The 14,799-nt window shown below is 65.8% G+C and overlaps 2 protein-coding genes across 3 annotated transcripts in view; one reads left to right on the forward strand and one right to left on the reverse strand.

The window, feature by feature from the left end:
* The first annotated feature begins 627 nt into the window (after nucleotides 1–627).
* Nucleotides 628–5,131, forward strand: CUNH19orf25 (chromosome unknown C19orf25 homolog). 2 transcript variants are annotated; one of them, XM_017514444.2, is made up of 3 exons: nucleotides 628–702; nucleotides 959–1,090; nucleotides 4,111–5,131. In XM_017514444.2, the coding sequence occupies exons 2-3, from the start codon at nucleotides 961–963 to the stop codon at nucleotides 4,329–4,331; spliced, it is 351 nt and encodes a 116-aa protein (XP_017369933.1). In that variant the 5' UTR covers nucleotides 628–702; nucleotides 959–960; the 3' UTR covers nucleotides 4,332–5,131. The 2 variants fall into 2 exon arrangements, with proteins under 2 accessions (XP_017369933.1, XP_017369935.1); XM_017514446.2 differs by having other exon boundaries at nucleotides 702–751.
* A 3,562-nt stretch (nucleotides 5,132–8,693) lies between these two features.
* Nucleotides 8,694–14,799, reverse strand: part of APC2 (APC regulator of WNT signaling pathway 2) — a 23,723-nt gene continuing 17,617 nt past the window's right edge. The window contains exon 12 of the mRNA XM_037733444.1: nucleotides 8,694–14,244. Coding sequence (XP_037589372.1) covers nucleotides 9,018–14,244 — 5,227 coding nt within the window. The 3' untranslated portion in view covers nucleotides 8,694–9,017. The remainder of the gene's footprint in view (nucleotides 14,245–14,799) is intronic.

The following is a 14,799-nucleotide window of genomic DNA, read 5'->3' on the forward strand; positions in this document are numbered from 1 at the left end:
AGCCTGGGTAACAAGAGTGAAACTCCGTCTCAAAAAAAAAAAAAAAAATACAAAATTAGCTGGGCATGGTGGCTCCTGGTGGCCTGTGCCACGGAGCGAGCCTCTGTCTCTAAATAAAACAAAACAGGCGAACTTTATGGTATATAGATTGCATCTCAATAAAGCTCTTGAAACACAGGACAAGCGCCTTCTGCTCTTTCTGCCTTCCCAGGCTTCAGGGGAGGGGAGGAGTGACCTCCAGCACCCGCCCCCCGGTGACAGGGCCCTCCTCGACCCGAGGCGGAGGCGCTGCGGCCGCCAGCCCTGCATCCCGGCGGCCTCGGTGACGATTCCTGCAGCCATCGCCGCCGAGGGGTCTTGCACCACCAGGCCCCTTTAGGTGGACAGTGGCTTTGTCCTCCCGACAGCACGTGGGTTGCATGTCCGCCTTTTCAGAAAGACGAGCCTCAGATGCTTTTCAACTCAGCCAGTGGAGCCTGGTCTCGAACCGGCTCTCATCCCTGGCGCGTCCAGGCTGGGATTCGATTTTCAAGGGCACGGTCCCTTTAAGAAGGGGCGGGGCCTCGCGAGAAGCGGCGGTGGGGGGGGCGGTGCTAGAGGAGGCCGGAAGCGCGCCTCTGGCGTTCGGGGACGGGGCGGTTCTCCGACCGGAAGCGGAAGTGGCTGCCTCGCCGACGCTGGAGTCCTGGCTGCTGCGCTCAGGTGAGGAGGCGCCGGCGGCTGTGCTGACCGCTGGGAAACTGAGTCAGAGGTTGAGCCAGACCCTGAAGCCTTGGCCACCGTATTGTTGGGCGGAGGGAGGGTCAGGGCCTGGGGCGAGGCCGGAGGGAAGGGACAGGGCGGGCTTCCCCAGGAGCGGGGCCGCGACGGGTGTGTAGGAGTTCGCTGGGCGGGAGGAGCGGTCCGGGCAAAGGCGGAGAGGTGGACGCCCCGGTCACGCTCCCTTCCCCGCCTGCAGAGATGGGCTCCAAGGCCAAGAAGCGCGTGCTGCTGCCCACCCGCCCAGCGCCGCCCACGGTGGAGCAGATCCTGGAGGACGTGCGGGGGGCGCCGGCAGAGGACCCCGTGTTCACCGCCCTGGACCCGGAAGGTAGGGGAGCCCGGTCCCGGGGAAAGGCAGACCTGAGACCCGGCCGCGACGGGGAAGGGGCAGAAGCCCTAACTCCACGCCCTGGGCACCCCGGTGACGTGGGCACGGGCCTTGTCCTCTTAGAGTGGGGCCCATTGTCAGAGGGTCCTTCAGAGAGGGAGGAGGCCGGGCGCAGTGGCTGAGGCCTGAGGATGAGGCGGGAGGATCGCTTGAGCCCGGGAGTTCGAGACCAGCCTGGCCAACATGGTGAAACCCCCGTCTCTACTAAAAATGCAAAAAAAAAAAAAGAAAAAGAAAGAAACATTAGTTGGGCATGGTGGCAGACGCCTGTAATCCCGGATACTCGGGAGACCGAGGCAGGAGAATAGCTTGAACCCAGGTGGCAGAGGTTGCAGCGAGCCGGGATCGCGCCACTGCACTCCAAACCTTCCCAAAATGAAAACCCCCTCCTAAAAAAAAAGAAAAAAAAAAAAAAAAAGACCTGACGTGATGGCTCACACCTGTAATCCCTGAATTTTGGGAGGCTGAGGAGGGTGGATCACTTGAGGTCAGGAGTTTGACATCAGCCTGGCCAACATGGCGGAACCGTCTCTAAGAAAAATACAATTAGCCGGGAGTGGTGGCAGGTGCCTGTAATCCCAGCCACTCGGGGCTGAGGCAGGAGAAGCACTTGAACCCGGTGGGGGAGGTTGCAGTGAGCCGAGATCGAGCCGCTGCACGCCAGCCTGGACAGCAGAGTGAGACTGCGTTTCAAAATAAATAAATGAATGAATGAAGGAATGTAAACCGGGGTGGTGAAGTAGGGCTGGACAAACCCTGCCACTGCCCCTTTTCATAAGGCCCGGGAGCTGTGAGTGGACTTTTCATTTGTAAACGGGGGCAGGTGAAAAAGAACATTTCTGACACCTGAGGGAGGTAGGAAACTCAGGTGCGGTGGCTCACGCCTGTAATCCCAGCACTTTGGGAGGCCGAGGCGGGCGGATCACCTGAGGTCAGGAGTTCGAGACCAGCCTGGCCAACATGGTGAAACCCTGTCTGTATTTAAAAAAAAAAAAGAAACTCAGATTTCATTGTTGATAAAGAAAGGCTTACGGCACACAACCAAGTCATTCACATATGGTTAGAGGCTGCTCTCACTCCAGAAGGGCCGAGTTCAGTAGTGGCCTTTGGCAGGAAAGCTTGTCCACCCAGATTCAGGAGGTGGAAGCAAACCAGAGAACAAAGGGTTCGGCAGTGCAGTGGTTGGGTGAATTTTGTGTTCTGGATGAGGCTCATTGGTTAATTTAACAAGTCTTAGCCGGGCGCGGCGGCTCACGCCTGTAATCCAAGCACTTTGGAGGTCAAGGTGTGCGGATCACAAGGTCAGGAGTTCAAGATCAGTGTGACCAACATAGTGAAACCCCGTCTCTTAAAAAAAAAAAAAGTCGTGGATGATAGAAACTGAATTTCTGTGGAAACACTTTTAAGAAGTTAATGCTAGAAAATTCTGGACCAGGTGCAGTGGCTCATGCTTGTAATCCTAGCACTTTGGGACGCCGAGGTAGGAGGATTGCTTGAGACCAGGAGTTCACAACCAGCCAGGGCAACATGGCAAAACCTGTCTCTACCAGAGATATACAAATTAGCTGGGTGGGGTGGCATGCACTCTGGTCTTAGCTACTCAGGAGGCTGAGGCAGGAGGATTGCTTATACCCAGGAGTTGGAGGCTCCGGCCTGAGTGACAGAGTGAGACCCTGTCTCTAAAAAAGAAAGAGGGAAAGAATATCAGTTGGTTTTTCCATTCAGGCATATTTAAATGCCCAGGAGCCGCCTGTGGCTGGCGGCCGCTGTGTGGCCAGCACAGGTGGGAGGTGTGCGCATCATCTGGAAGGTTCTGTCGGCCAGTACCGGTCAAGGCACGTGAGTTGGGTTTATTCCCAGCATGCAGTTGGGTCGTCTGAGGGTGCTGGAGCCGTGGTTTCAGCGTCATGGGCCCGGGGCCACGGCCGTTTGAGTGGAGAAACTGAGGCATGGCTGTGCAGGGGCTCACAGAAGGTAGAGGGGCCTCGTGGCTGGCCTGCCTTCATCCGTGAGCACCGTGGGGACTTTCCCACCCTGTTCCTAAAGCAGGAGGTGACAGGTGATTCCATCGCCCCGGCCTGTGTGGCACATGTAGCCTTCGTCAGTAGGAGGCCAAGGGCCAGGCCAGAGCCGAGCGGACCCTGTCGCCTCTCTGCATGACCCCGAAGTGTGTGCCGCTTCCGCCCTGCTGCAGGGGGCTTGCACGCTTTGGGGGGCAGGGCGCCTCACGTGGTTTCCCCTATGTGTAAGAGTCAGCAGGGAGTGGGTGCCCCGCCTTCACCTTCGCCGGCCAGCCTCCCCAGGTGTGGGTTCCGTGAGGCTGCAGGCCCTGGAGAGGTTTTCGGAATGGAACACCGCCCACAGGAGGGCCACCGCTGGCTAGGCGTGAGCTCTGTGACCTGATCCCCTGGTGACATGCTTTGTTAAGGCAGATGGCCTAGAGCTGGAAGCCTGGGCGCCCCCCCCCCCCCGCTCATGGGCCAGGAAGATGCTGTTATTTGGGTTTTATTTATTTATTTTGAGACAAGGTCTCGTTGTCACCCGGGCTGGGGTGCATGCCACAGTCGTAGGTCACTGCGGCCTCGACCTCCCAGGCTCAGGTGATCCTCCCGCCTCTGTGCCTCCAGAGAAGTTGGGATTTTGGGATTATAGGTGTGTGCTACCATGCCCGGTGAATTTTTGTGTTTTTTGGTAGAGATGGGGTCTCACTGTGTTGCCCAGGCTGGTATCTGACTTCTGGGCTCAAGTGATCCTTCAGCCTCCACCTCCCAAAATGCTGGGATGATAAGTGAGAGCCACCACACCTGGTCACTTCCATCTTTTTAAAGACTCCGGCCAGCAGCTCACTCTGGGAATGTGGGGACGCGTGTCCTTTGGGGGCCACAGTGAGGCGTACCCAGGCGGCTGCCCTCCGGGGTTCCCTGGTCAGCGGGTAGTGATGCTGCTGTGTCCTGTCCCAGACCCCGCAGTCCCCTTCAGGATGATGGAGGACACGGAGGCCCCGGGGGAGCAGCTGTACTGGCAGAGCCGGGCCTACGTGGCTGACAACCAGCGGCTCCGGCAGGCGGGCGACGCACTGAGGCAGAGGTGTGAGCAGCTGCGGCGAGCCGGCGAGGACCTGGAGCGGGAGGTCGCCCAGATGAAGCAGGCGGCAGTGCTGGGCGCCGAGGCTGCCTTTTGAGGCAGACGTATCGGGTCCTGCAGGCCTGGGTGGTGCACAAGGTGGCCCCCTCCCAGGCTTTCCCTGTGGGTCTGTCAGCCCCAGACCGGCGTTCACTGGGCCCCAGCTGGCATGGTTAGCAGACACGGGTCCCCTCCTGACGCTGTGGCTGCGGTTCATCTGTCGTCCCATTCGTGCCCAGTTGGTCGGACCCACCCAGCTGGCTGTGACCTGAGGGCCCAGTGGGATTCCTGACAGGATGAGGACATCACTGTCCTGCCGGCGTTCTGCCCTCGGCTTGCGGTGCCCGTGATCTGAGGTGGGGCCTCTGGGAGCAGGCCCCTCCTCCTTCCTCCCCAGGGACCAAGGTGTTAACCGTGATTCCGTCCAGCGGGTGCCCACCCGGCATCAGAGCAGCCTGAGGGCCAGCACCAGCCCGACGTCACTTCCCGGTTCTGGGCTCAGCCACGTGCCACGTCAGTCTTCACAACCACCCTGGGCTGCTGGGGTCACCCAGAGCAGCAGCACTGAGGCCTGGCCAGGCTCCCCGGCTCCCCGGCCCGGCTGGCCCCCAGGCCCTGCTGTTGCTGGGGCAGCTCAGTCACCGGCCAGGAGCCCAGGGAGTCGGGCCTCACAGCCACCCTGGCGGCTGGAGCAGGTCCTGGGCCTGCTCCCTGCGGGTTCTGGCCCTCCCAGGGGAAGGGGCGCTAGGGTGGCAGAGGGTCTTGCCAAGGGCTTTTCATCTTGTATGTCAGCTGGAGTGGAAACCTGGACAGGTGCCCCCGAGGCCAGCCCTGCACATAAACGCCTTCCTGTGTGTGGCTGTCTGAACGGTGCCTCTGTGAGCGGCTCCATCCTGGGGCCCTGGAAGCTGGGGAGGGACGCGAGCCGGAGATCCCGGGAACGCTGCCCCATCCAGCCCGGTGCTGTGTGCAGGGACCGTCTGCCGGACCCAGAGACCTGGGGCTGCCTGGGCCTCTCCAGACCCACAGCCAGCCTTGTTTCTGGAACATACAGGATGTTTCTTGTTCCCTAAAGGAAGGGGGCCTGCCACACACAGCCTGGGAGGCACCTAACCCAGCCTGGGCCCCCAGGGGCTTCTCACTGGTCCCTCCTGTGAGCCGCTCACCTGGCCAGGAGAGGTCCCAGTGGGGACCCAGGGTGGAAGGTGGGCAGGGGAGTGGCTCCCGTCAGCCCTTCCTGCCTTGCAGCCTGTGCTGCTCCCAGTCAAAGCCTTCCTTGTCCCCTCTGGGCCAGGGCTGTGCCCCCTGAAAGTGGCTTTGACATGGGGCTGTCCCTCCTCCCCCAGCCCAGGTACCCTTGGCTCCCTCCCAGCTCTTGCAGCTGCCGCAGCCCCTGGTGACTCGTGGGTGCCCGCTGCCTCACACTGGGCCCTGCTGTAGTAACTGCCCAGGTAATGGACCCAGGTGGGACCACCTGGCTGGGGTGTGTGCACCCCCGGAGCCCACTCTCCCTCGGGACCCGGGGGAGACTCCTGGCCTCACCTAGTGCCTCCCCTGCCCCTCTGCGGGTGCCCCCAAGTAAACCCTGTGCTCGCAGCTTCTGCTTTCTGACTCTGCTTCCAGGGACCTGACCCAGGGCGGGGTCTTCTCGGGGATTCTGGGCAGCGCGTAGACAGCGATGAACCCGCCCCACCCGCAGCCTGCGGCCCGTTTGCGGAGCAGCAGTGGTGGCGACGGGCAATTCAACAGCTCAGTTTATTAAAGGTGTGCGGGAGTCAGACAGCTGACGGGTGTCATCCTTACGCTGAACAGATGGCTTACGTTTAGGGGAGGACAGGCTGTCACTATTTACACGTGTGTTTAACACTGCAGAGACCCAGTACGGAAACATGGGGCGGCGGCTAGCGGACTCTGAGACAGACCAGGCGCGTCGTGGGGGCTGGGCTGGGGCAACAGCTGGGGCGGGGTGAGGTAATGCTGTCAGAGCTCGGGCGGCCCGTGCTGGTGGGCACGGTGTCCCGAGTTCAGCACCCACATGTGGCGGTGTTGGGGGTCCAGTGGTGGTCACTGTTATCCTCAGGACGTCTCCGCCCTCCCTTCGTCCTGGCCCCGCAGCCGGACACTCTCCATTTCTTAGGACTGGCCCCGGAGTGTCAGGGGGCAAATGGACCCCTTGTCACCCTGGTGCAGGGAAGCCGGGTGGCAGGCAGGGGCTGCAGTGGAATGGAAGCCTTGAGGTGGGTGTCATTTGAGTCCTCCCACCTGGACCTGATTGTCTGGAGACCGCTGGCTGCCCGTCCCCTCCTGGAGACAGCCAAGACCGGGCTTTGAGGTGGCTGTGGCCCCGGAGGCAGGGGATGCCGAAGGCAGAAGTGAGCTCAGGACTTGGGGTGAGGGTGGGAGACAGGGCCAGCAGCCATACTGTGCACCCTGCTGCCGTGCAAGGCGGGTCAGGTCCTCTGGCTCAGCCTTGGAGGAAGTAAGTGCCCGGGGCGGGTCAGAGGGGAGGCAGCACGGGCAGGGTCTGGCCAGACTCAAGTTCTGTGAGCACCAGGCGTCTCCCCCATCATCACTGCCACCATGCCTGCCCAAGAGGTAGCTCTGGGAGTTCCCCACGGCCCACGTGGGGAAACAGGCACGGAGCCGGGAGAGCACCACCCAGGGTCTCACAGTGCGTGGGAGGCCGTGCCTCACCTCGTCCCTGCACAACCTGGCCCTGCCACCAGCGACCTGGTGCTGTCTGCAGTTTCCCCACCCCGTGGCCACGTGGGACGCGGCTCACTGGGGTGAGGGTGAGCACATGTTTGGCATCCCCAACTCCAAAAGCTCGGAAGAGACCACCAGGGTCCCCCTCAAGCCAGGGATGGGGACAGCAAGTTTGAGACCCCCCAACCTCCCATGTCCTGAAGGGGGGGGGTGTGCCCCACTCAGCCTGCATTCTCTCCGCTTTCTGTTCGGGCACCTGCGGCCCCTTTGCCGAGAACAGCCCGACATGCGCCGCCTCGCCTGGCCGCGGGGTTTCAGGGGGAGTTTGGCACCTCTAGCACCTGCCTGGTGGTGCCCCCTCGGTGACTTAAGCAGGGCACGGGCCCAGAGCACAGGATGTGACAGAGAAGGAGCAGCATTAACTGGGGGTACAGGCTAGGGTCCACTTCACTCAGCAGCCCTGAATTGAGGACAGCTCCCGCCAGAAAGCTGGCCCCGTGCATGCTGGGGACGGGTCCGGAGGGATGGTGGTATCCGTGACCGGGCCGGGGTTTCCATCCACCCAAACCTCAAACTCTGCTTCCCTCCTCCCGGAGAAGGCCCGTGGGGCAGTGAGCGTGTGCCCTCGGCCCGAGCAGATCCGCGCGTGAAGGCAGCGCCTGCCCGAGCTGGGATTCTGCAGAAGAGAGGTCGTTGGCTCCCTCTGCAGGACGAGGCGTTGCCCCAGTCCCAGGGCCCCGCCCTTGCGAGTCCCGCCCCATGCACAAGGCCCAGCTCCCGACTCCCCAGCCCGGGGCTGAAGCACCTGAGCCCCCAGGCCCCTCTGCCAGCTTTCGCCTCATTGGCACCAGATACTCTCCAGCCCTGTGTTCGCCTGCGGGGAGGCCCCCGGACCTCCCGTCTCGTCCCAGAGTCCCGAGTGCAGGGCGAGGGTGTGTCCCCGGTGCCCCCGCCCCAGCTGTGCCGTCCCGAGTCCTAGGGCGTACGATTTATGCATCATGATCCACAAGGGAACAGAAAGCGGACAAGGTCAGCAACGGCGCAGTCCTGGGCACTGACCGCGCCCACATATGGTGGTCTCCGTAAAGTGCAGTCTCTGCTGGGTAGAGTCCAGCGCGGGCCCCGGGCCCAGGGCCTCAGTCTCCTTCCCATTGGTCTCGCCCGCCGCGGCTGGGCTAGGCCGGGACGATCTGACCCCAGCGACCCCTGGGGTCGCCCCAGCTGGCAGCCAGCATCTCCTCTGGGGTCTAAATGTCAGCCGTCCCTCCGTCTGCACCAGGGTCCTCTCCCATCGTGCGCAGCCCCCTGCCTTCCAGTCTTCCGTCAAGGGGTGCAGCAGGCATGGGGATCTGTTGGCGCTTGCCCCTCCCACCCCCACTCTCTCGGCTCCACAGGGGAGCTTGGGCTCGGGGTTCCCTGAACACCGTCTGGGCGGGGCTTCCCGCCGGGGCTCGGCCACACCCCCACCCCGCACTCCGACAGCTGGGGCTGAAGATGAAAACAAACCCTGTAAAGCCCTCATTAGCGAATTAGCCGCGGCTGCCGTGATTACAGGCTTTGCCCCTGCGCGCCGCCGAGGCCCCCAGCTGGCAGGCCCGCCATAGCGCCGCCCTCTACCAGCCTCGCCCCATCCTGCGGCGGGCGCCGGCACAACCTCAGTGCTGCCCCTTCGGAAGCAGCGGAGCGGGACCGGACCCGGACCCGGACCCGGACCCGGACCCGGACCCGGAGGCTGCCCCTCCCTCGCCCGGGGTCAGGCAACGGCTCCCGACAGGGGAAGGGCCGCGCGCTCAAAGGTGGGCCACGGCGCCCTTGCCAGCGCCTCACGGCCGGGACTTCGACCCCACGGCACAGAGGCAAGGTCTTCCGGTGAGGCGCGAAGCCCCCTTGGGCTGGGCGGGGGCTCAGTGGGTGGTGGGGCTCGGCTGGGCAGAGGCCCTGGGGCGACCTATGGGGGCATCTACAGCGCAGGCCCGTGGGGCAGCCAGACCCGGCCGCAGGGCCGGGAGAGAACGTTCCAGAAGGCCAGCCTAGGCCTCTATTCCAGGAGGCTGGCCGAGGCGGTGGCCGGGGCTTTCTCCGCGGCTGAATCGGTGGTGGCTGTAGCCACCATGGGGCTGGGCACATAATTGAAGGGGGGTACTCGGGCCGAGCGGCTGGGGGAGCCGTGCCGACTGGCGGGGAAGCCCCCTACGGCGACCCCCAGGCCCTCGTGCACGAAGGGTGCAGAGATGGGAGCCTTGGTGACGCCGGGCCCGTCCACGTCGCTGCCGAGGAGGGAGAGCGGGGCGCCGGCGGGGACTCCAGGGGGCTCCCTGCTCTCCAGGCTCGGGGACGTGCTGGAGTTGGTCTTGGGGGCGGTGACCTCCTCTGTCTGGACGACGGCGTCGCTGGTCTTGCGCGGCGGGGGCGCAGCCGGGGCGTCCTCGGGCGTGGAGCTTCGCAGTGGCAGGGCTGTGGCCGGCAGCGTGCTGCGAAGGATGTGGGGCACGTCCTCGTCTCGGATGCGCCGCCACGTCGTGCCTGGCGCGGCCACTCTGGGGAGCGGCCGGGGCTCCCCGTCGCTGCTGCGGCGCGGCGCGTCGGCGTCGGCGGGGGCTGCGGGGGCGGCGCTGTCGGGCCTGCGGGCCACGCTGATGTGCGGCAGCGACGCGTAGCGCTTGACCGTCTCGGGCCGGGCGGCGGGCGCGCGCACGGGCAGGCGGGACGGGCTCTCGGAGCTGGTGCGCCGGGCCGGGCGCTCGCCGGGGCCGGATCGGGTCGCTGGGGGCCGCTGCGGGGCCGCAGCCTGCCGGGGCGCCGTTCGGAGCTCTTCGCAGCGTGAGGAGCAGAGGAAGACGGCGGGCAGCGCGGGTCGGCCGCGGCGGGGCGAGGCGCCCTGCGGGGCAGAGGCCGCGGACTCAGCCGAGGACAGCTCCGAGCGGCGGCGCCGCAAGCCGGGCGACTCCTTGATGAAGGTGAGTTGTCGCCGGAAGCCTGAGCGGTCGGAGGACTCGCTGCCGCTGGAGAGGGCCGAGGCCACGCGCACGAGGCCTAAGCGGCCCCCGCGCGTCCCTGGGCCCGCCTCGGCCCCCGCCCGGCCCCTGGGGCCCGGCTCCGGGACTGCCCGAGCCAGCGCTGGCGGCCCCCGCCGGGCTGGCCTCTGCATGAAGGGGATCCGCACAGGCGACCTCTGTGTCTTGTGCTGCTTCGCCAAGAGGGTGCGCGCCGGCGTCTTGGGCATCGGGGAGGCCCCGGGGCCGGGCATGGGCCCGGCAGGCTGGGTGACTTGGGGGCGCTTTCTGGGCAGGGGCTGGGAGGCGGGCGAGGTCTGAGAAGAGCTGGAGGAGGGGGTCTTGGCGAGGCGGGCGGGTGGTGTGGCACTCCTGGGGGGTTGGCTGAGCGTCGCCAGCTCCGAGGTCTTGCCAGGCCGGTGTAGGCTCCTTGACCGCTGCTGTCCGGGGCTGGGGACTTTGCCTGGAGCCGCGGCCTGTGGCAGGCAAGGGGGCGCCACCTTCCGCGGTGTGGTGCGGGGGCCGGGGGTCCCTTTGTGCTGGGCCCGGGGTGCTGGGCTGGGCACGTAGATGACTGTTCGTCCCCGGAGCACAGCGGGCACCCCGGGCGTGGTCTTCTGTGTGCCACGTGGCTTCTCGGGGCCCGCAGTGGAACGGGAGCTTCCGCTGGGCTTCGCTGAGGCTGTGCCCCGCTTCTCTGGCCGCCGGGTATTGCCGGTTTCGCCCCCTGCCTGTCGTCCCTTCCTGTGCTTGGGGGCCTGCAGGGTGGAGCCCACCGACAGCCCAGATACGAAGGACAGGATGGAGTCAGACTCAGACGAGGCCTCGCGAGTGGCAGCCGCCGCCTGGTGCAGCCACGTGACGATGGAGTTGGCGCCCTCCTGGATGGCTCGCCACTCCACGCTGTCCAGGTCTGAGGCCCGGTCCGAGCCCGCTGCCTCCTCGCCACGCTCCCGGGATCCCTCTGCGGGCCGTTCATCCAGCCGCGTGGTGCGGGGCTTGCGGCGCCGCAGGCCGGACACGGGGGGCCGGCGTCTGGGCAGGGCCGAGCTGATGCAGCGCTGCAGCAGCTCCTCCGCGGCCCGAGGGCTGGGCGAGCTGTCAAGGCGGCCTCCCGGGCCTGGGTCCTTGGTGATTGAAGGCTCCCGGGCTCGTGGACGGCCAGCCAGCGGTGCCGGTGTCTCCAGGGGCTCGGGCTCACTGAGGGAGCTGGCCGAGGAGCTCAGAGAGTAGCAGGGCGGGGTCTCGTCTGCGATGAGGCTGGGCTGGGCCCGGGCGGGCGGCAGGGCGGACGGTGCTGCCTTGGACGGGGCATGGGCCTCCTTCCGGCCGTGAGGGCGCTCCCGCGTGAGCGCGCGGGGAATGGCCGACGTGCGCCGGTGGGTGGGCGTTGGTGCGGCCGCCGGGGGCTCCTCATCGGAGTCATTGCCGTAAAAGCAGTACACGGCCTCCTCAGTGGGCGTCGTGAGGCACAGTGACTGGAGCGCTGCGTCCCCGCGGGTCCTGCCCAGCTTCGAGCCGTCCTTGTCTGCGGGGGAGCTCGGGGGCCGGCCCAGGGGCAGCTCCAGCCCGGCTCGGTTCTTGCCCGCACCCTGGTGGGCCTGCTCTGCGCTGCGGCCGGCGCCTCCCGCCTTGTGCCGGTGCCCCCCAGGCTGCTTGGCCGATGTGGGGCGGCCGGTGGGTCTCTGCTTGCCCGCTGGTCCCCCAGGCTGGTCTTTGGGGGGTCCCTGCAGCGTTTCGTCGCTGAGGGAGGCGGCGCTGGAGAAGTTGACCGGCGTGCCCTCCGCGGAGTCAGTGCAGGAGTCGTCCTCCTGGGCCCGGGCCGGGGCCGGAGCGGGCACCAACATGTAGACGGGCACGGGCAGCGCGCGGCGACCTGGCACCAGCGCCGAGGCCACCTTGCGCAGCCGGGCAGGCACGGCGGCCCCCAGGCACTCCCGCAGCAGTTCCAGCTCCTGGTCTGCGGCCCCGCGGGGTCGAGAGCCTGTGGGCGCCGGCCCCTCCTCTCGCCGGCGGTGCCCCGCGAAGTGGAGGCCGGCGCCCCCCGCACCCCCGCCGCGTTCTGGGCAGGCCGAGGGCAGCAGCCGCAGCTCCACGTCCTGCTGGACATAGTGCTCGTGCAGGGCCAGTGCGCTGAGGCTGGAGGCGCATGAGAAGTTCTCATCCGGCTTCTCCACGGTGAAGCGCACGCTGCCCGCGTCCAGCTCCGACGGGAGCCGGCAGCGTTCGCGGCAGTCCGCGATGTCGAGGAAGCGCTTCACGTAGCTCTCCCACTGCAGGCTGAACTGGCTGGCCTCGGGAGGACCTGCTGGCGCGGGCGCCAGCGGCGGCGTCTTGCTCCGGCTGGGCGGCATGGTCTGCCCAGGGCTGTCGGGCAGCTCGCTAGGGCTGATGGTGCCGCTGCCCTGCCCGCTGCAGGGATCACTGGGGATGGAGCTGGCGATGGACGGGCTCTCGAAGCTGCCCAGCGAGCTCACAGAGCTGCAGCGGCTCAGCACCAGTGGCGTCTCCTGCACGTAGTTCTCTGACGAGCTGGACGGCGTGGCGTCCTCCACCCCCAGGCCCCGGCCTCGGTTGCGCCGGGGAGCCGGGATGGCTACTGGCAGGGAGGCGGCCCCGGGCGCTGTCCACGCGCTGTCCAGCTCAGCCTCCCCGGGGCCTGCCTCCTCCAGTCCCTCCAGGGAGGAGTCACTGTCATCCAGGTCACCGCCCTCACTGGGGCCTGGGCGGCCTGCCGAGGACAGCGAGGAGAGGGAGCTGCATCGCGACAGCGAGAGCGGTGCCTCCTGCGCCACCAGCTTCTGCAGTGCCTTACTGGCAGCGGACAGTGGGGCCGCCGCGAGCTTCTCGGGAACCTTGCTCAGAGGGTCTGCCGGCAGCCAGGCCTGCTTTCGGGCCCCTGGAAGGGTCCCAGTCCCCGCGAGGGGCTCTGCACCCGCCCTTGTGGCACCCTCGAGCAGCGGCACGTGCTGGTAGGTGGGCGACAGCTTGATGGTGCGCACACGGGCATCGCCGGATGTGGCCTCCCTGGCGGGGGCCTCGGCCTGACTGCCTGGCAGGTCAAGGTCAAGACGGCTAGGCCGAGGCTGCCCACACCTGGGGTCCTCGCGGCGCAAAGCCAGTGCGGCCAGCGGGCAGGGCTGCATGTGCTCGCGTGGGCAGTACCCGTCGCTGGCACTGCCGCTGTTGAGACTGTCGTTGGAGAGGCTGGCGTGCGCCGCCTTGAGCCGTAGCAATGGGTGTCCCCGGTTGCCTGCATCCCGCCGCCCGCCCTCGGGACCGCGGCATGGCGAGCAGGACTGGGCACGGCCCTCCCGTGGCGCCTCCTGCCCGGGGTCCCCAGAGCTGAGGCTGAAGCTGTCGTCGGAGGAGGTGTGCAGGGCGGAGATGTCCTCTACCAGCCGGTCGATGCGCGCCACTGCAAGCGCCAGCTTGGCCTTGGCCTTGGCCGCCACGGCCGCCTCCCCACTGGCCTCCTTCTCCGCCTCCATGCCACCGCGGCGCGTGGGCGGGGTGCGGGCCAGCGCCTGCCCCTGCAGGAAGGGGCTGCCTAGGAAGAGTGACAGGGCTGCGGGGCTGGCCGGCTCCCCAGTGGCCGCAGCCGCAGCTAGGGATGATGGTGCATCGTCGTCATCGAAGCAGCCTGAGTCGGAAGCGTAGTCTTGAGCCAGGCCGTCCAGGTGCCGCAAGGGTGGCAGCGGCTTCTTAGCAGCAGCGTCAGCGGCGGGCAGGCCCTGCTTCTCCAGGTGCTCCAGCGCCTGTGCCAGGTGCCGCGCGTCCAGCTCGGCCTCCAGCGCCCGCTGCTTGCGCACGTACAGGCTGGGCACGCAGCTGCCCGGGGACACGGCGGTGGCGGCCGCCTGGTGCTTGGCGGGCCGGTGGGCCAGCAGGTTGCGTAGGGCGGCGGCGCTGCCCATGGCGATCATCTTGTGTTTGGAGTGCACCAGGTTCCGCAGCATGCCCACGGCGCCCAGGTCCCACAGCAGCTCCTGGTCGCGCGCGCTGCGGGCCGACAGGTTCCAGAGCGTGCCGCACGCATTGCTCACAATGGTCAGGCTGTGTGAGGTCAGGTGCTGCAGCAGCGTCTGTAGACAGTTGTGATCCCGGAGCACCTGCCTGCGGGCACAGGGCGCGTCAGTCTGGGCCACCCCCTGCCCACCCGGGGGTGGGGAGGCCGGATGTGCCAGGTAAAAGTGAACATGACTTGTTAGGTTTGGATTTCGGAAAGACTGATTTTTGGTATGAGTGTATCCTAACGATTTGCATGAGAGAGACTAAAAATAAATTGTATTTATTTTTATTTTTTGAGACGGCATTAAAAAAAGTCCAGACGCACTGGCTTGCACCTGTAATTTCAGTACTTTGGGAGGCCGAGGTAGGCAGATCAGGAGGTCAGATAGAGACCATCCTGGCCAACATGGTGAAACCCCGTCTGTACTAAAAATAAATTAGCTGGGTACGGTGGCGCGCGTCTGTAATCTCGGCTACTCGGGAGGCTGACGCATGACTATTGCTTGAACCCAGGGGCTGGAGGTTGCAGTGAGCCGAGATTGTGCCATTGCACCCCAGCCTTGCGGCAGAGAGAGGCTCCATCTCAAAAAAAAGAAAAAGAAAAAAAAGTTCCGTCTGGGCACGGTGGCTCACACCTGTGATCCCAGTTTGGGAGGCCGAGGTGGGCGGATCACTTGAGACCAGGAGTTCAAGACCAGCCTGACCAATGTGGTGAAACTCCGCCTCTACTGAAAATAACAAAAGTTAGCCGGGCGCGGTGGTGCCTGCCTGTAGTCCCAGCTACTCAGGAGGCTGAGGCAGAAGAATCGCTTGAAC

The sequence above is a fragment of the Cebus imitator genome, unplaced genomic scaffold (genome assembly GCF_001604975.1).
Source record: "Cebus imitator isolate Cc_AM_T3 unplaced genomic scaffold, Cebus_imitator-1.0 Scaffold524, whole genome shotgun sequence".
Classification (NCBI taxonomy): domain Eukaryota; kingdom Metazoa; phylum Chordata; class Mammalia; order Primates; family Cebidae; genus Cebus; species Cebus imitator.

What these genes read in the sequence shown, in the direction of transcription:
- CUNH19orf25 (XM_017514444.2), top strand. Translation starts at nt 961, where the DNA reads ATGGGCTCCAAGGCCAAGAAGCGCGTGCTGCTGCCCACCCGCCCAGCG. An exon ending in CACCGCCCTGGACCCGGAAG is followed by an intron (nt 1,091 to 4,110) that starts GTAGGGGAGCCC and finishes GTCCTGTCCCAG; the next exon opens with ACCCCGCAGTCCCCTTCAGG.